Here is a 20,417-nt window from a genome sequence, read left to right as displayed (position 1 = left end):
ACACAAGCCAGGAAACCACCAAACAGTTGGTTGTCGGGGGAAAGGGCATGTGGCCACCTACGGAACCCTGAAGGGTCGGATTGGGACCCCAAGTGGGCTAGATTTGGCCCCTGGGTCTGAGATTTTGCACCCCTGATGTATGCAGTTCCCAGTGCCTTGTGCTGTCCCTGTCTACAGAGAATGCATGCTGTGTCTCCTTCAGAAGCAGAAATATATTTTTTTAGATTACTATTACTACATGTAATAGTAGTGCCACCAGTTATGAAGATATCAGAACATATAATGGGGTAGTATCTGATACTTTAAAGAACCAGCTCAAGCACGTCATTTACTAATTGAAGATGTGGAATGGCAGAGATGTTGAGAGATAAATAAATAATGGTAAAATTGACATTCAGTACTTGAATTAGCACTTGGAATTCTTTACATGCACTTCCGTTATGAAACCTTCCACCGCGTGATATATATTAAAACATGAAGCAATTTCTTTAGCAATCAATGTCTCAAGTTCCACTTGGCTGATTTACATAATTCTTAAAAAAAATTAAAGCATTTACCACACCCATTTTTTAAATTCTTTTTTTTTTTTAAGTGTTCAAAATGGGACAACTTTCTCACTTCCTGTACCAATCTATCTCTAACAGTTTTAAAACAAATGTAATACGAAGTTGTGAAAGCTCAAGATTGGGTGAAGCAGCTGATTAACAAAGTTACTAAATCATAAGTTACACAGACATGGTAGCGAAATTCTTCGCAAAAGGTACTGCTAGTATTCTGTTAAGGGCAACGTGGGATGCCAGTGCAAATTTCGCGGCTAGTTAGTGAGATACAGATTTGAGGCCCGTAATAATTGTGTATCTCCTCTCGAATTGATACTTCCAGACTATGGCCACTTGGGATCCCAGTGCCTCCACCATAGTAAGTGGCATCAAAGAAGAGGAGTTGGAGTTGTCGGTTGGAGAGCCAAGAGGTAAGGCATACAGGGGCCTGGTGTGTTGTCCTCCCACTAACCGATGGCTCTCCGCCGATCTGTGCAACAGAGCAGGATCAGTCACTAGCTGCTGGACAGGCAGGGGGCTCGGTTCTGCACTTCCTCCAGCGGCAAGAGGAGCCGAACGATGCTTCTTTGCATGGGTGAGGTTTTTAAGAGCACGAGACTCCCTCTTGCACAGCACTGAGAGGCTGGTTGGCACCAGGAGAGAACAAGAAGGCAAGAACTGGCCTGATCCCAGAAGCCGTCCTAATGGTCACGTGGGGCTGCAGTGTTTGTAGGAGTGCCAGCAATGCAGCATGCCCTCCCAGACCTGCACCACAGGAGCCATAAAAATATCATAGATCCTGCTGGATCCTGGATCAGACAGTGTAAACGTTTGTGGCAGCAGAGCAGCATCTGTAGTGGCTACAAAGCACCCAGAAGGTCCAAACTAGCTTGCAAACAAGCTAATTTTTGACCCTTTTGTGGCCAGTATGGACTCCATTTTTTTTAAAAAAAATTCCATGTTAATGCAGATTTTATGTAAACTTCTTGTGACTGCTTTTGTCTTCTTTTTCAGTGGGACATACCCTCTCTTTTGGTACTCTGTACCTGAAATTATTTGCCCCACAGGATAAAGCTTATGTGTGCTCATATGATGCCTATATAGTTTCCACCAAGGGACATAGACCGGGGCAGTGGGGGCTGGTAGCGTGATTATGATCAGAAAGTTCCCTGTTTAAAAGCATGGCTGTTCCTGACCATTGGAGTGCCCTTCTACCGGCCATCTGTGTCTTCTCCATTATCGCTTCCAGGCATCCCCTCATCTCTTCCCCGGCTACACTCACCCACCTCTTCTGACTGACGCTGTTTTCCGTCCCTCCTTCCTCACTGTGCTCCATCTTTAATAGTCTGGAAACCTTTGGGCACGTCCAGTTGTTACTGAATTGTTGTGGAAGGCCTGGTGCCTTTACGCTCTTTTTAAACAACAACAACAACAACATCTGAGGAAGGCAAACTGCAACTAGATCCAAGACATCCCCCCCAACACAGAGACACATGTGTGTTTAACCAAATTCAGAGGGGCGGTGGTCAGAGAGAGCCGCGTGTTGCCCACTGCTGGCCCAGGTGAAAGGTGAAGGAGTTTGATGAAGGAACCAGAACGTACAGACCAGGAAAATCCAGATGGATAAGTTATTGTTGTGTTCAGTCGTGTCCGACTCTTCGTGACCCCATGGACCAGAGCACGCCAGGCCTTCCTGGCCTGCGCTCTCTCCCGGAGCGTGCTCAAGTTCATATAAATTGAATCAGTGATGCTATCTAGCCATCTCATCCTCTGCCGTCCCCTTCTCCTTTTGCCTTCAGTCTTTCCCAGCGTCAGGGTCTTTTCCAGGGAGTTTTCTCTTCGCATTAGGTGGCCAGAATATTTGAGCTTCAGCTTCAGTATCTGTCCTTCCAATGAGCAGTCAGTTCAGATAAAAATACGGAAAAACAGTTTTAAAATGAAATACAATTTGAGATTCACAAGGGAATGCACAAAAATAAAATACAAATATAACAGCTGAATCTCTTCGACATTATTCATGAGCCAAGCATCTGGCTGCACATGGCCAGTAGCAGTTTCAAGTACTCCATCTTCCTAACTGTAACAACTGTTGATAAGTCTCACAAGGTGCTGTGGAAGACCTCTCACCGACATGCAAGAGAGTGAAAATTGAAGATGGGAACCGGAACCACGTTGTTGCAGTGGAGGAGACAGAACAACTGGAGAAGTGTAAGTGTGAAGGGAAAGCCACTGCAGTCCCCTCTAGGATGAAATGGGTCATGACTCATGAGGGAGGGCAGAACTTTGGAGGGATTGAGGAGACCAGAACCGCAGTCCTTTCCTAGAGCCAGGATGTGAAGATGTTTTGTTCCTTAATTCATCACTAGGAGACCTGTGCTGTAGATCCCCTCACCACTCTCATCCAGCCTTCACCACCCTAGTGCCTTCCAGATGGGATGCTGGGAGTTGTAGTCCAAAATATCTGGAGGGCACCAGGTTGGGGAAGGCTGATCTAATCTATATACTAGAACTGCAGGTGTGTGAGATGTCTTGTGCATTTATTTATATATAATATGTATTAATTGTCTTTCTGATCTGCAAGCAATCACAATGAAACCCCACAAAAACTGAGAATAGTTCAGAAAGTGCTCAAGAGCCTCTGCTCAATAGGAAGGATGCATTTCATTTCATTTATTATGTTTTCTATACCACCCCATAGCTGAAGCTGTCTGGGTGGTTCACAAAAATTAAAAAACATTAAAAAACATTATATTACATATAAAACCATTCACATAATAACATAAAACAAAGAGTACACACAACAACAACAACATATATTTAAAACAATTTAAAACTATCAGCCAGAAAAAATAAAGGAGACTCCTTATATGCTGCCAAATGCCTGGGAGAAGAGGGCAGTTTTAACCTGGTGCCGAAAAGATGACAATGTTGGCGCCAGGTGGGCCTCATCAGGGAAATTATTCCATAAATGGGGCCACCACCGAGAAGGCCCTCTCCCTTGTCGCCACCCTCTGAGCCTCCCTTGGAGGAGGCTTCTGGAGGAGGGCCTGAGATGCAGAGCATAGCGTATGGGTCGGTTCGTGCCGGCAGAGGCGTTCCGCCAGGTACTGTGGTCCCGAGCCGTGTTAGTATATAGTCCTCGTTGCTTCTTCCTGCAGATCCATACCTTGTGATACATGTACTACTAGACTGGTGACATACAGCTGGGACAGAGGAGCAAAAGCCACTGGCTCCACTCTCTAGCATCTTACTCTGCAGCAAAAGAGATGTGTGTATTCTGCACACAGACAATCCACATTCTGTGTTAAGGAAGCTCAAATTCCACCTACAGAACTATGCAACTCTGACAAGTGTGCATAACTGAGTTGTTTTTTTCTTATGCACAATCCATTGTTTCCAAAATCCAAGTTTTCAAATAGTTTGAAGGGTTTGCTTGTTGTTTTTTTGTTTTTTTTTAAGGATGAGGTATGGATGTAGAACACAGGCAAGTTGCTGGGACAGGGTCCAGTGAATAACACCACTGAGGCGGGGAAAGCTGAGCACCTGAGCTCCGTCCCTGGCCACTCAAAGGCTTGCCCACATTCACCCATTTCTTGAGGCTTCGCCAGGTGCCTCTCGGATATACTCAAGCCTTCTACTGTAACCACTTGTGTAACCAGTTTTGATCTCGCCACGCTGAATTCTGCGCCTCATTCTATGTCAATGCCTATTGTAATAATCTGACTTATCCAGAGTGATTGTCTACCTTAGCCAAAGTTGTTGGAACCAGGCTTCACTTGCATGTTCAGGCCCACATCCTATCCCAAGGTGGTTCAAAGTCAATTTCTCTTTCTCTCACTGTTCTTTAGATGAAAAGCTGGAATCTGATGCCAGGGCGGTTCTCCAGAAAACATCTGAAAAGTTGCGTGTTCTGTTTCAGGGCAAGATGCCAGATGGCGTTAAATATCTCAAGTGAGTCTCCCACCAGATTTCTTCCCAGATTTTGGATATATCTTTAAACGAGATCTTTATCTTCATTTACTCGTCTTGCCCTCAGGAACCCTCTGACCACTACACCACACTGGCGCCCAGAACTAGGCAGAGAAGCGCCAGCCAAGCCTTTAAAAAGTGTGGTCTTGGGCTCACTAGCTAGACGGAGGGGGCTGCACTGAAGCAGACGGTCTTTAACATCTTCTGGTCTCTTACTAAGTCTGTTTCTTATTATTGATTTATTTATTTCAGCTATTATTTACTGCAATAGCTGAAGCTCTCTGGGTGGTTCACAAAATTAAAACCACAAAAATACAACAGAAAATACAATATGAGGACAGCAGAGCTAAAAAACTGAAATGCTAAAAATGCTTGAGAAAATAAAAAAAGGTCTTTACCTGGCACCAGAAAGAGGAGAATGTAGGTGCTGGCAAACCTCTCTAGGGCGTCTGTTCCACAACTGGGGTGCCACAGCAGAAAATGTCTTTTTCCTGGTTCTTCTTTCCCGGCATTGCCCACAGTTGTCTGGAAGACTTACTGCTGGATTTATACACCAAGTGGAGTAAAAGCATAGTAGACCACATGAAAAAAGCACAAAATATATCGAGAAAATGAAGCTTTTTGAAGTAAAAAGTATTTTTATGAAGGAGAATTGTCCCAGAGTACCAAAAGCCTTTCCCATAGATATCATTTGGTCACAAGAGAAGACAACTGTTTGGAGAGTTGAAGGTGGTTGGAAGGTGGCATCACCATCCCTGGACACCTTTCTTGGTGCCCATGAAAGTGCCCTACCCCTCCCACGTTTGTTTGTTTTTAATTAACACATTGACTGGGTCCTCAGGGCATGCCAACCAAAGATGATTTGTTTTCCAGAAGAAACCATCGTTGGTTAGCATGTTGTCCGAACCTGGACCGTTCTTAACACGGTGGGTTGTTTTTCCCAAACAACCCATCCTGAGAACCCACAGTCTGCAGCAGGGGTTGGGTTGGCATGTCGTGGGATCCCTGACATGCCACCCCATCGTGGGTAAAGGGCAGCAGGCAGGAATCCAAGTCAGGTGGCCTGACAGGTGGCTGTCCAGCTGCGCCTTGAATGCCTCCAGTGTGGGAGCGCCCACCACCTCCCTAGGCAATTGGTTCCATTGTTGTATTGCTCTAATAGTCAGGAATTTTTTCCTGATGTTCAGCCGGAATCCTGTCACTTGAGCCCATTATTCCGTGTCCTGCACTCTGGGATGATCAAGAAGAGATCCTGGCCTTCCTCTCTGTGACAACCTTTCAAGTACTTGAAGAGCATTATCATATCTCTTCTCAAGGCTAAACATGCCCGGTTCTTCCAGTCTCTCTCCATAGGGCTTTGTTTCCAGTCCCCTGATCATCGTTGTTTCCCTCCTCTGAACCGTCTCCAGCTTGTTTGCATCCTTCTTAAAGTGTGGAGCTCAGAACTGGACACGGTCCTCCAGATGAGGCCTAACCAGTGCTGAGTAGAGGGGAACTAGTACTTCCTGGGATTTGGAAGCTATACTTCTATTAATGCAGCCCAAAATAGCACTTGCCTTTTTTGCAGCCACATCACATCGTTGGGTCATATTCAGCTTGTGATCGACAACAATTCCAAGATCCTTCTTGCTTGTAGTGTTGTTGAGCCAAGTATCGCCCGTCTTGTAACTGTGCATTTGGTTTCTTTTTCCTTGGTGCAGAACTTGGCATTTATCCCTATTAAATTTCATTTGGTTGTTTACTGCCCAGCACTCCAACCTATCAAGATCGCTTTGAATTCTGTTTCTGTCTTCCAGGGTATTAGCTATCCCACCCAATTTTGTCATCTGCAGATTTGATCAGCATTCCCTGCACATGCACAACAGCAGGAAACCGAAGGATACTGGCTTGCCCTTCCTGCAACCCATATGTTACACTTGGCAAATGTACAAGGGTGCAAGAGGGGCAAGCCTGTATCAAGTGCCTTTCCCCATAAAGAGCCCCCAAGCTGCCTCAATTTTAAGAGCTGAAACCCCCCACCAATTTCCCACATGGGGTGCCTTTAAATCCCATGAGGTTGCATTGGGATTTAAAGGTGCTTGGTGTAGAAAATCGGGCTGGGGTGGGGGAATCCAACCCCCACCAAGGACTATTGGGGCAACATAGTCCTTGGCGGGGGATTGGATTTCACCCTCCCACCCTTGGTTTTTGGCATGGGGTGCCCTTAGATTCCTATAGAAGCCTATAGGAATTTAAAAGCCCCCTAAAGATCTTTCAAAACCGAGGCAGCTTGAGGGATCTTTACAGGGAAGGGGACTCGATACAGGCTTGTCCTTCCTGCACTCCTGTATGCTTGCCAAGTGCAACATACAGAGGTGCAGAAAGGTCAAGCTGGTAGCCTTCAGTTTCCCGCTGTCGCACATGTGCGCAACTGTGGAAAACCGATGAAAAACTAACAAAACATTTGTGCACATTCCCTGAGCATGGGAAGTGCGAAGAAACTTCCCTGGTCTTGTTTTTGTGCAAAAATGGGACCAGGAATTTTTTTTAAAGGGCTCCAACTGCGATCATGAGTGCAGTCGGAGCCAGGAAGGGGGACTTGGTGGCAGACAAGACAGGTCTGGCGCTGGATCCCCTGGCATGCCGGGTGGAAGACTCAGGGGGAGGGAGGGGGGACGAGGGGTCAAAAAGCCAAGACCGATCGTCTTGCAGGTCAGTAACCACACAGGGTTAGTGCACCTGCAAAACAGCCCACCCTGCGTGGCTAGCCACCCATCATGGGCTAGCGTGACATGTGAACACGCCCATTTTCTTACCAACAACTGGAGTTGATGTGAAATAATTTTCTGTTGGTTCAGAGGAGTTTTTAGTGTGTTGGGGCTCAGACCCCGCCCCTGCCTTGCGCTCCGTCTTTTAGGCAGGTTTCTTGTCCTTTGTGACTAGCCACACCATTTTATGGTGGTGCCCAGGACAGTCTCTCAAATTGCCAGATCTGCCATGGGCTCCAAAAGGTTGTTTACTCCTGTACTAGACCCTTTAACTGCTGCCTACCTAAAGACACACCCTCTGTCTCTTCCATAGTGAGCAACTGACCACCTTGAAAGAAAGGACTTCCTTGGGCCCCGTATGCATTGGGTTTCTTGGCCGTTCGGGGGCAGGGAAGACCTCCCTGATCAATGCCATTATAGGGGAGGAGCTGCTCCTGCCAGTTTCTGGGAACATGGCTTGCACTTCGTGTGTGGTGCAACTGAGCATAAGCAGGAATGAACACTATGAGGCCACAATCCACCTTCTCTCAGAAGAAGTGAGTATGATTTCTCTCCAATGAGTACGTGGGTTGGGTCAGTTCCTTGGTATTCACAGCAGCCATGAAATGCTTGGCTACTCCTGCCAAGGTGGCCTCAGCATGGATGTTGAGCTTCTCTGGAAGTTGATCCTCAACATCAGCTCAGGCAGGGTGATTTCTGGGCAACAAGACAGACGGTGCAGCAACAGAATTCCTAATCTGTCCCATCTGTCCAGCACTATCTTGTTGTTGTTGTTGTTGTTCAGTCGTTCAGTTGTGTCCGACTCTTCGTGACCCCATGGACCATAGCACGCCAGGCCTTCCTGTCCTGCGCTCTCTCCCGGAGCGTGCTCAAGTTCATATTCATTGCATCGGTGATGCTATCTAGCCATCTCATCCTCTGCCGTCCCCTTCTCCTTTTGCCTTCAGTCTTTCCCAGCATCAGGGTCTTTTCCAGGGAGTTTTCTCTTCGCATTAGGTGGCCAAAATATTGGAGCTTCAGCTTCAGTATCTGTCCTTCCAATGAGCACTCAGGGTTGATTTCCTTTAGGATGGACTGATTTGACCTCCTTGCAGTCCAGGGGACTCGTAAGAGTCTTCTCCAGCACCACAGTTCGAAAGCATCAATTCTTCGGCGCTCAGCCTTCCTTATAGTCCAGCTCTCACAGCCATACATTACTACTGGGAAAACCATAGCTTTGATTAGACAGACCTTTGTCTGCAAGGTGATATCTCTGCTTCTTACTATGCTGTCTAGGTTGGCCATAGCTTTCCTCCCCAGGAGCAAGTGTCTTTTAATTTCATGGCTACAGTCACCGTCTGTGGTGATCTTGGAGCCCAAGAAAATAAAATCTGTCACTGCTTCCATTTCTTCCCCTTCTATATGCCAGGAAGGGATGGGGCCAGGTGCCATGATCTTAGTTTTTTTAATGTTGAGTTTCAAACCAGCTTTTGCACTCTCCTCTTTCACCCTCAACAAGAGGCTCTTGAGATCCTCTTCGCTTTCTGCCATTAGGGTGGTATCATCTGCATATCGGAGGTTGTTGATAATTCTCCCGGCAATCTTAATTCCGACCTGTGATTCATCCAACGCAGCGTTTCTCATGATGTACTCTGCATATAAGTTAAATAAGCAGGGTGACAATATGCAGCCTTGTTGTACTCCTTTCCCAATTTTGAACCACTCGGTTGTTCCATGTCTGGTTCTTACTGTTGCTTTTTGACCCTCGTACAGGTTTCTCAGGAGACAGGTAAGGTGGTCTGGTACTCCCATCACTTTAAGAATTTGCCACAGTTTGTTGTGATCCACACAATCAAAGGCTTTAGCGTAGTCAATGAAGCAGAAATAGACGTTTTTCTGGAATTCTCTTGCTTTCTCCATGATGCAGAAAATGTTGGCGATTTGATCTCTAGTTCCTCTGCCTCTTCTAAACCCCGCTTGTACTTCCGGTAGTTCTCGGTTCGCATACTGCTGAAGCCTAGCTTGTAGGATTTTGAGCATCACCTTGCTGGCATGTGAAATGAGCGCAATTGTGCGGTAGGTTGAACACTTTGGCGTTGCCCTTCTTTGGAATTGGAATGTAAACTGACCTTTTCCAGTCCTGTGGCCACTGTTGAGTGTTCCAGATTCGTTGGCATATTGAATGCAGCACTTTAACAGCATCATCTTTTAGGATTTTAAATAGCTTAGCTGGAAGACTGTCATCTCTGCTAGCTTTGTTGTTACTAATGCTTCCTAAGGCCCACTTGACTTCACTCTCGAGGATGTCCGGCTCAAGTTCAGCGACCGCACTATCATGGCTGTCAGGGACCTTAAGATCTTTCCTGTATAGTTCTTCTGTGTAATCTTTTCCACCTCTTCTTAATCTCCTCTGCTTCTGTTAGGTCCCTGCCTTCTTTGTCCTTGATCATGCCCGTCTTTGCACAAAACGTTCCCTTGAGATCTCCAATTTTCTTGAAGAGATCTCTAGTCTTTCCCATTCTGTTGTTTTCCTCGATTTCTTTGCATTGTTCATTTAAGAAGGCCTTCTTGTCTCTCCTTGCTGTTCTCTGGAACTCTGCATTCAGTTGGATATATCTTCCCCTTTCTCCCTTGCTTTTCGCTTCCCTTCTTTCCTCAGCTATTTGTAAAGCCTCATCAGACAGCCACTTGGCTTTCTTGCATTTCTTTTTCTTTGTGATGGGTTTCATTGCTGCCTCCTGAACAATGTTACGGACCTCCGTCCATAGTTCCTCAGGCACTCTGTCTATCAGGTCTAATCCCTGAAATCTATTCCTCACCTCCACTGTATATTCATAAGGGATATGATTTAGGTCATACCTGAATGGTTTAGTGGTTTTCCCTACGTTCTTCAATTTAAGCCGAAATTTTGCAAGAAGCAGCTCATGATCTGAACCACAGTCAGCTCCAGGTCCTGTTTTGACTGACTGTATAGAGCTTCTCCATCTTTGGCTGCAAAAGACATAATCAATCTGATTTCGATATTGACCATCTGGTGATGTCCATGTGTAGAATCGTCTCTTGTGCTGTTGGAAAAGAGTGTTTGCTATGATCAGTGTGTTCTCTTGGCAAAACTCTATTAGCTTTTGTCCTGCTTCATTTTGTACACCAAGGCCATGCCTGCCTGTTATCCCAGTGATTTCTTGACTTCCTTCTTTAGCATTCCAATCCCCTATGATGAAGAGGACATCTTTTTTTGGTGTTAGTTCTAGAAGGTGCTGTAGGTCTTCATAGAATCGATCAACCTCAGCTTCTTCGGCCTCAGTGGTTGGGGCATAGACTTGAATTACTGTGATGTTGAATGGTTTGCCTTGGATTCGTACTGAGATCATTCTATCGTTTTTAAGATTGTACCCCAGTACTGCTTTTCCCACCCTTTTGTTGACTATGAGTGCTACTCCATTTCTTCTAAGGGATTCTTGCCCACAATAGTAGATATGATGGTCACCTGAATTAAATTCGCCCATGCCTGTCCATTTTAGTTCGCTGATTCCCAAGATGTCGATGTTCAATCTTGCCATCTCATGTTTGACCACCTCCAGCTTACCTTGATTCATTGATCTGACATTCCAGGTTCCTAAACAATATTGTTCTTTACAATATTGTAAATACAAGTAAATACTGTAAATACAAATATTGTAAATACAATATTGTAAATACAAGTTAATACAAGTAAAGAACACTATCTACACATCCTCAAAACTGGTACCCCTCTGGACAGGAAACTGAGGGTCTAATTAAACATGATATTAAACTTGTATTTGAAAAAGGGCCCTTAAAATTGCCACTTTTATAGTGAAGCAAAGGAAGCTGGGATCACTTATGCTAATATTGGAAAGTGAGATAGATCCAAAAACTGAAGGAGTGGTATCTAAAACTCTGCGATTTGTCCATTCTGAGTAAGCTGACCCGTGTTATCTGACCCAACTGGAGAATACAAGTTGAAATGAGATTTGAGGAACAATTTAAACAGCATTCCCCCTTCAGAAAGCCATTACATTAGCAAGCTCTACCTGGATCTTCACACTGACAGGAATGGAATGATGAGATGAAGAAACTTGTGGAGGTTTTGAGCAAGGGTAAGGATGACAACGAATCAGGTTACTCTGACGAAAGTGTGAAGGATGCCACTGCTAAGCTCTGTGCACTTTATGGGCGTGGAGCGGAAAAGAAAAGCTACAATGAATTGTTGAACACCGACCAGCTGGTGGATATTCCTAGTGGAAGAATGATTAAAGTCAAGGAAAAGCATGTGAGTGGATTCTTACATTTGTTCTTGCTTTGTGACATCCTGGGGGATGCTGTTGGGGTGGGGAAGGGCATCCAACAATTTGTGGCTTCCATGGAAGGAGGATGAATTGGAACAGGGGTGGGGAACCTGTTGTTGGATTCCAAGTACCATCAGCCTCAGCCAGCATGGTCGGTGGTCCAGCAACACCTGGAGGGCAACATCTATCCCCCTGCCTTAAATTAGACAAGGTCTAATTTGTCTGTTTAGGATAGAGATGCAATACAAGGTAATTAAAAAGGACCTTTTGCCATATTTTTTAACTGAAGAGTGTCCGCTATAAAATAAAATACAATTGATGATCTTTTAAAAATTGGATTTTTTTTCAAAGCTAGAGTTGTCCTGTTACACACCATCTTGCTCTTTCCTCTGGAGATTTCCTCTTCCCCCCTCCACCTCGTATCTCCTCCTTATCTTGAAGATAGCTTTGTTCCCCATTCTTGCCATCTGTCAGCATTTTAATCTCTGACGCTTTGGGGTACAATTTCCTTCTTTAACTTGGGCAGGAATGGTGGGGGGGGGGGCGTTCCTGCTCTCTAGAGAAACCATCACCCCCCTCCTAAGAGATAAGTGTGTTTTCTTCTTCCAAATTTCAGGAAATTTTTGCCCAAGCCTCCTGTTTTTGCTGCTATCATTTATCTGGGGCCTAGAGGCCTTTCTCCACCCCAAGAGTTCTGCTATGCTTTCTCCTTAGGAAACCCTGGGAACTGGAGTCCTCAGTGGGTTGGGGATCTTGAAAAAAATTCTTGGCACCTTCACAAAAGTTCCATTCCAGAGCTCTGGGGGAAGGGGGGGGACACATGATGATTAAACATTTAAAACTGGTTTACATCTGGAGCGTAGACAGAAGAGATTGGAAAAGATGGACGGGGAAGTGACGCTTGTGGGCCAGGCCACTCTGTTACCAGTCAAGGGGGATGACACATTCTCAAAGACTTTCTACGTGGCAATTATTGTTTAAGGGGAAGAAGTAAGTTGCCAAGGAAAACTATTACTGATGTTGGGGGGGGGGGAGAGACTGTACTTTGAAGTGATCTCCTGTTGGTGCAACTTCTTGTTAGTCTGTCTCGTCACTCCCTCCCATCTGGCCAGAAGTGGAAAGAAGAGGCAGGGGTAGGATGAGAAGCTGCAGTGGCCCCCTGAGTTGGGCCTTCACACTTCTGCGCTCGTACAGACAGGGCCAGCGCTGCCTGTGATGCTGCCTCTGTGCTGATGCGCTGCTTCCGGAATTGCTGCGGTGGTGTACTAGCCGAAAGCTGCATCCCAAGTGGTTCAGGGTTGCCAACCTTGGGCCCATGTAGCATTGCCCAGCTGCTGCCACTCACTCAGCAACTAGAGCAGAGCTTAGACCCTGGGTCCCCAAATTCTCTCTTAGGGCTGATTCAGATACTAATTTAAATTTAGCCATCCTGGATTGAGGTTCCCCCTGCATGGATTTTTAAAAAATATAATCACTGAAGATGGTTACAATACGTCAGCTTAACACACATGTAGTGCATCTGTAGTTGCTAGATCACCTGGCTTGAACCTGTTCCAAGAATTGATAAATGGCATTCAACTATTTTGGAAAGTCTGGATGGAGTTCATTCTTCCCTCCCATAGCAACTTATAACTTGTTATTTTATTCATCACCATAGTAGACTAAATCTTCTTTTTCCATTGTACCAGAGACAGTCTGTATGTTGATCACCAAGCTTTCGCCAAGACGATCTTTGGAGATATTAACATATAACTCACCATCACCATGAAACCTCTAGGGATTTAATATCACCCAGGAGTATAGTTGTTGGGATTAATTGCAATTTATAGCCTGTAATTATTCTGATGCTGTTTATTATGTTCTTCCAATATTCTTTAACCAGATTACAATGCCATCATACATGGGTAAAAGTCCCTCTACCATAACACCTCTAGCAGCTATTTGTTACTTCTGGAAACATCCTCCAGATCCTGGCTGGGGTATAATACCACATATATATTATTTTATTAAGCTTTCTCTAGAAGTCACATCTAGTACATTCCTACCATTTTTTTGAACAGACATAATTCTTAATGATATAGGGTGGGATATAAATGTTTTAAATATAAAAATAAAAAATGCCATTGCTCCTCCAAGATTGCTATGTTAAATTCTCTTTCCCACCTTTGTTTAGTTTCCTAAACACACACACACACACACACACACACTTTGGACAATAATCCTTTCTATATATTTGAGCTCCATAATTTCTCAAAAGAAGTATAACACGTAGCCATATCTACTGCCCTAGTTGATTCTTGAATATAACTTCTAATTTGGAAGCACTGAAAAAAGGGAGAACTCCCCGGGAAATTTAGTCTTAATATTTTTCCAAGCTGCTTGCAAACCACACAGAGTAATCGGCCAGTCCTCTTGCTGTCTGGAACCCAAAACTATTAAGTACTGGAGCAAAGGAGGAAATACCTGGTGCCAAATTATGTCTCCCCACTCCCCCAAATTTTGAGAATTGCACCTCTGATTATATGTGTCTGTATCGTCCCTTTCTCCTGCCATGGATACCACATCCTGGAGTGGGTTTCTTTGTGTGCTTTTTCAATTTACAGTGCCTTGCATAAGTATTCAGCCGCCTTTGACTTTTCCACATTTTGTTGTGTTACAACCTGGAATTAAAATGGTTTCAACTGGCATTTACACCATTTGATTTACACAACATACCAAACACTTTGAAGGTACAAAATATTTTTACTGGGGCACAAAAGTTAATTAAACAAAAACAAACTGACATTTGCTGGTTGCATGAGTATTCACCCCCCCCCCCCGAGTCAGTACTTGGTAGAAGCACCTTAGGCAGCAATTACAGCTGTGATACTTTTCAGGTGAGTCTCTACCAGCTTTGCACATCTGGATCCTGCAATTTTTGCCCCTTCCTCTTGGCAAAATAGCTCAAGCTCTGTCAGGTTGGATGGGGACTGTTGGTGAACAGCAGTTTTCAAGTCTTGCCACAGATTCTCAGTAGGATCGAGGTCTGGGCTATGACTGGGCCATTCTGAGACATTCAGGGTCTTGTTTTTAAACCACTCCAGTGCGACTTCGGTGTGTGTTTAGGGGCACTGTCCTGCTGGAAGATGAACCTCCGGCCCAGTCCCAGGTCCCTTGCAGACTGAAACAGATTTTCCTCTAGAAGTGCCTTGTATTCGGCTCCATCCATATCGCCCTCAGTCCTGACCAGTTTCCCAGTCCCTGCTGCTGAAAAGCATCCCCACAACATGCTGCTGCCACCGCCGTGCTTCACTGTGGGGATGCTGTTCTCAGGGCGATGAGCACTGTTGGCTTTGCGCCACACAGAGGGTTTTGCGGTGAGGCCTCAAAGTTCAATTCTGGTCTCATCAGACTAGAAAACCTTTCCCCGTGTGTTTGCTGTGCCTTCCACATGCTTTTTGGCAAAATCCAAACAGGATTTGGTATGGTTTTTTTTCAGCAATGGCTTTGTTCTCCAGCTCTGAGGAGCATCTGGGTGCTAGTTGTCCCATGGATGGTTTCTCCCATCTCGGCTGTGGATGTCTCCAGCTCCTTCAGAGTTACCATTGGCATCTTGGTTGCTTCTCTGACTAATGCCCTCTGTACCCAGTCACTGAGTTTTGGTGGACAGCCTTCTCTAGGCAGAGTCATGGTTGTGCCATATTCTTTCCATTTTGTAATAATGGATTTAACAGTGCTATGGGGGATATTCATAGTTTGGGATATTTTTTAATAACCCAACCCTGATTTTCCTGAATTTTATCCCAGACTTGTTTGATAGTTCCTTGGTCTTCATGATGCTGTTTGTTTAGTTATGCTCTCCAACAAGCTCTGGGGCATTCCAGAAACAGGTGTATTTAATCTGAGATCATGTGAATTGCACACAGGTACAGGTGGACTCCATTCAGCTAATGATGTGACTTCTGAAGGCAGTTGGTTGCACCAGAGCTTATTTAGGGGTGTTACAGCAAAGGGGGTGAATACTTGTGCAAGGCACTGTATATCTGCTTTTCAACCCATGACATTCTGGACAGCTAACAATCAGAATAAAAACAGTAAACAATAACAATACGTGATATATAAATAGAAGTAAGCCGCCTTGGGTGCCATTTTTTGGTAGGAAGGCAGGGTATCAATCAAATAAATAAATAGTTTGAGTAGTATTCCTGCAAGCTTTGTAACTAAAGTAACATTTAAATTGCCCCTCAAAGTGGGATGCTTCCAGAGGAAGGGTTCTTGGTGCTTCCAATCAGAAGGCATTGTGCAGCAATTCTGTCTGTTCTTCTGTGACGGATTTTCTGTGGTAGGAGAAAAGACAGAAGAAGCAGTGGGAAAACACAAGTGGAAGATGATGTCGTCTGGACCCCCCATAACATTCTATGAATGAGGCAGGGTGATGGTGCTATAAAAGCCTCGTCTGGACACATCCTAACTGACCCATCCCTCATCACGGGCTACAATTTCTTAGCAAATCAGACAGTGTTACTGAATGTGCTCCCTTTCATGCAGACATGTGTACACTTTTGTCCATATTTTCATGGACATGCATTTGTTAAACCCAAACAGGGACCCAAAGACGTTCCAGCTCTCCCTTCCAGAACAGTCTCTGGCCATTTCCTTAGCCATTATTAAGGCCAGCTATTCAGAGGCAACAGCTAACCTCCCTAACAAAGAAAGGTACTGGACAACTTTGCCAGGACTATTAACAAGGTCAAGGTTCTGACCAGATACGCCTCAAGTAACCTACACTGCTGAAGAACTCATTTGCAGAAAGAAGCTAGAAAGGACCACAAGAGGACCTCCAGCCCAACCCCCAATCCCATAACAACCCCTAATCCAAGGCTAAAATATCAGATGGCAGGTAAATGCCTTACAGTTGTCAGACCCAGGCCCCACCTACATGGCGCTGCTTTCACCCTCCGCCCTGTCGCAATTGCACAGCAATGTGGCTTCGAATCCGCTTCCCCTGCGATAGGAACGCAATTTACTGCGTGCTTCCCTAACAGGCTCCACCATGCCCTTTTTTTGGCCATTGTACTTAAATGTTCAGCTGTGGAGTCTCATGAGTGTGGGGGTGCAATATTTCATTGGCTGCTTTGTATTTTAGGGATTCTGTTGTGTCTTTCTGTCCCTCGTTAGTTAAACATTGGTTGTTCTGTGCTCCTTCATTTCCACGCTTTCTGTTTGCCAGTTCCCTAGCCTGAGACTCTCACGATGGTTCACGCTCACAAGCAGGAGCAGTACGTACCTACCCATCGCTCCGAAATGGTGGCTGGAGCAAAGCTTGTCCAAGACCCCCTGGCCCTTGGGCACTGCGTCCAAAAGTAACCATTGTGAAGATACAATGCTGCAAAAGTGTGATTAAATAACTGAAAACGCCTCTCTGTGCCTCTGTAACTGCACAGCTGTGAAGGGTTGTGGGGAGTAAAGAGGCATCATAAAGTGATGCAAGTACTGTGCGTGCCTACAACACACCCACTGCAAACTGCAAAGTCGGTTTGGGGAAGGCACAGACGGCCCGCAAATACAGGGAAACCCGCAGCACCCCCCCCTCAAATCACAGCAAAACGCCACCTCAGAAATCTGCATTTTCCGGGAGAAAACCACGGATGGCTGTGAAGTGGCAACTGTGTCATCTGTCCCGAGGGACCTCGACTCGCAGCCGCCCCGGAGTAAAAGGCTCATGTAGATGGGGCTCCAGATATCAACAACATAGTTGGAAGAGCGATCCTTGGATCAAAACCTCTTTAGAAGGACAAATTAATTTCTAACATGTACTAACGTTTGTGTTTCAGGCAGGTGAGTTCTCATTAGAACTGGAACCTTACATTTGTGTTAGAAAGGCACATGCTTTTAAACTCTGGCCATTGATCAAGTATGTGGAAGTCAGCATTCCAGGATCAGGCAGAGTTCCAGAAGGCATCACATTTGTGGACATTCCTGGGATAGGAGACTTTAACCAAAAACGGGATGAAATGTGGAAACAGGTGAGGTTTTACTTCTGGTATGTGGAGGAGAAGAAAACATTATCTTACAGACCATTCTCTTAGCGTTGAAATATAGTATAATCCAGGTTATCTGACCTAGCTGTGGAACTCAAAAATAGCAATATTTCACCACATAGAATAATATTTTAATTTGGGTTAATACTTTTAAATATCTCATAAGGCATCAAAATAAAAAAAATTAAATTAAACACAGACCCCATTCCAGGAAAAGATTAAACTGTCAATGTTGGACTAAATTATTGTAAACTTTGTACATTATAATTGTAAATGCCTTCCTGAAAGACTGTAAAGTTAAGTTTGAATAGGCTTCTTTTGGGAGAGAATTCCACAATTATGGGGCCACTACAGAGAAGACTGTGCTTTATTCATATATGAATAGTAAAAATATATGAACCAGTTTATTCCATTGGTCCATCTAGCCCAGTACCATCCAATCTGCTGGTATAGCTCTTCAGGTTATCTGACAGGTATCTTTCTCTGCTGCTTGGAGATGCTATTTTCTTTGCCCCATATAGAGATTATATTCCTCATATCTCTTTTATGATGGGGTAATAATTACTGCTGGTACTTTGCCTCTGCGCACCTCACTGAAGGAACGAAAGCATCAGCCTCTTTAAATCAAAATAGTAAAGATGTCTATTCAGAGGCTTCCACTTGTAGTTAATATTATATGCCTTAGATTAGAGAGCTTCGGCTATTGGGCGGTATAGAAATGACATTAAATAAATAAATAAATTAGAAGAACATGCAGGACTGGGTTTCTTGGTGCTCATGCTTGATGACACAAATGTTCTTTAATTATCCTTTACAGAGCATTGATAAATGTCCAGTCCTCTGGATTATCAACGGCACTGAACGTGCTAAATCAGAGAGTGACCCAAAAATGTTTCTGAATAAAAGCATCAAGGCATATCAGGGGGGGAGCTGCACTGACATTGCCATGGTGGTCACCAAATCGGACAATATGAACCTTGGCGTGTACAAGAGGTATTGCAGCAGTGTTTTGTCCGAGTGTGAATGTTTGAGGCCTACAGAGGCAAAGGGAAAAACAATCAGGCTTAGAGGCCAGGAGTTTTCTGTTGGGAGGGGGCAACCCTGGGAGGAGGAGTTTCATTTCTCTGGTTATGTGTCAGTTTCATTTCTCCACTTTAGTTTCATTTCTTCCAGTTTGAAGCAGTACTAGGAGGGTACACAGAGAGAGGGAGAGAGCCAGTAAGGGGAAGAAAAGACCAGGCTGCAGCCAGAGCAAGGAGAGCAGAGACAGCCAGAGCCTGAAGTGAGAGCAGAGTCTGAAGAGTCGGCAGGAAAAAGCAGCCTAGAAAAGTCTAAGGACAGCTAGGGAACTTGCATTTTGCAAATTTTATTATCTTTTAATGCCTTTTGTATCACTCAGCTCTATTGTGCAAATGCCTTTAGCTGTAATTTGTTTGCTTTAAATTTACTAGTAAACTGTTTTGGTTAAACCCTGTGTCTAGGGTGTCACTCATCCCAAGTCTACAGCCTGAACCCCACATTACTGGGAAAGGAAAGGTTAAAGAAGGAAGGTGGGACTCTGAAGGAGGCAAGAGATCCTTAAGGGGTTGCTCAGGGGGGCCAGGTCATAAGGGGAACCTTGACACCAAGTATCAGAGCTGTCTTGCCAAACCTTTTAGCATAGGTATTTCCCCACGAAATTCATGAAAATAAACTCAGACCTGAATTCTAAATTCTCAGAATTTAAATATAGTCATCTACGTTTGAAATTTGTGAATTCCCATTTCAGTTGTGTGAATTCCATTTTCAGCTCTGCTTTGAGTGCAGTGTATTCCCCTTGGTCCTATGCTCTCAGGGTCACGATGACTTCTGTCTGCCAGAGTTCTTTCGAAACTCATGTATTATGCTAGTTCTCTCTTTGTTTTTCAGAGAAAGAAAAAATAAAAATGTAAGTAAACATTCTAAAAACATTTGCAGTACTCCTGTTCTATCTGTTTCCAGAACAGAAATCTGTATGTGAGCAGTTGAATTGCACAGATGTAAATACAGCCAATCTGTTTGGAGTTTGATATTATTCATGGCCCAGACCTCAGCGTCACGGCTGCTGCTTAGCAAGTCCCGAAGGGCAGGAGGACCACGTTTGTGGCGCGTTTTATTTTTTGAATTTTCACTCCACAAGTACTCCTCCTTCTCCACCCCACTCAGCCAGTTCAATGTGGGATGGGTGCGATGCTGGATAAAAATAAAGCATAAAATGCACTTCTGGACACAGCAGCTTTATGTTATTTAAGTCTTTCATTTCTTCATTAAACGGATGTGATCCAGGCAACCCCTGTGTTTTCAGTCTTCCAATAATGAGCTTGATGGGTACAGGGTACGATTCATTACATAGCTAGGCAAGATGTGTGATTCTGCTCCTGGCTTTCCCAAACTCAGCGTCCCATTGAGAATAAACATGATGCCATTTTGGAGAGGAAAGAAGATATGAAGATGGAGATGGAGAATGACATTAAGGAGGAGCTGAAGGTAATGCATCCCACCCATTCTTAGTTGCTGCCCTATATATCTGGTACTGCCCTCTAGTAGCTGTGCTACTGAGTTGCTGGTTGGAAGGCAATTCCAGCTGGGACACTCAAATAAAAACTCACACGTTTCCTGTTTCAAGATGTCAGGTGATACTGGGGGGGCAGGCAGTCTGGTTCTAGTAGAAAGACTCTAGGCTACTGACTTCCTCAGTGTGGACAACTTGCCAGGGAGTTCACTGGTTGTCATGCAGTGCTCAAAACGGGGGATATGTGGCTCAACAACACTACAAGTGAGAAGGATCTTGGAATTGTGATAGATCACAAGCTGAATATGACCCAACGATGTGATGTG

The 20,417-nt window shown here is 44.6% G+C and overlaps 1 protein-coding gene across 1 annotated transcript in view; it reads left to right on the top strand.

Annotated features, from left to right (window-relative positions):
- The window catches only part of LOC146360389 (nuclear GTPase SLIP-GC-like), a 51,187-nt gene that overhangs the window by 13,426 nt on the left and 17,344 nt on the right, over positions 1 to 20,417 (top strand). Inside the window, exons 5-13 of the mRNA XM_084825157.1 lie at positions 883 to 970; positions 2,637 to 2,747; positions 4,388 to 4,490; positions 7,569 to 7,791; positions 11,307 to 11,525; positions 17,355 to 17,546; positions 18,379 to 18,554; positions 19,470 to 19,488; positions 19,977 to 20,066. Of these exons, the coding sequence (XP_084681283.1) occupies positions 883 to 970; positions 2,637 to 2,747; positions 4,388 to 4,490; positions 7,569 to 7,791; positions 11,307 to 11,525; positions 17,355 to 17,546; positions 18,379 to 18,554; positions 19,470 to 19,488; positions 19,977 to 20,066 (1,221 nt within the window). The remainder of the gene's footprint in view (positions 1 to 882; positions 971 to 2,636; positions 2,748 to 4,387; positions 4,491 to 7,568; positions 7,792 to 11,306; positions 11,526 to 17,354; positions 17,547 to 18,378; positions 18,555 to 19,469; positions 19,489 to 19,976; positions 20,067 to 20,417) is intronic.

Source organism: Heloderma suspectum, chromosome 1, assembly GCF_057233095.1.
Source record: "Heloderma suspectum isolate Gila_16-S chromosome 1, 16-S_ref, whole genome shotgun sequence".
Taxonomy (NCBI): domain Eukaryota; kingdom Metazoa; phylum Chordata; class Lepidosauria; order Squamata; family Helodermatidae; genus Heloderma; species Heloderma suspectum.
This window is presented reverse-complemented; position numbering and strand designations above follow the sequence as displayed.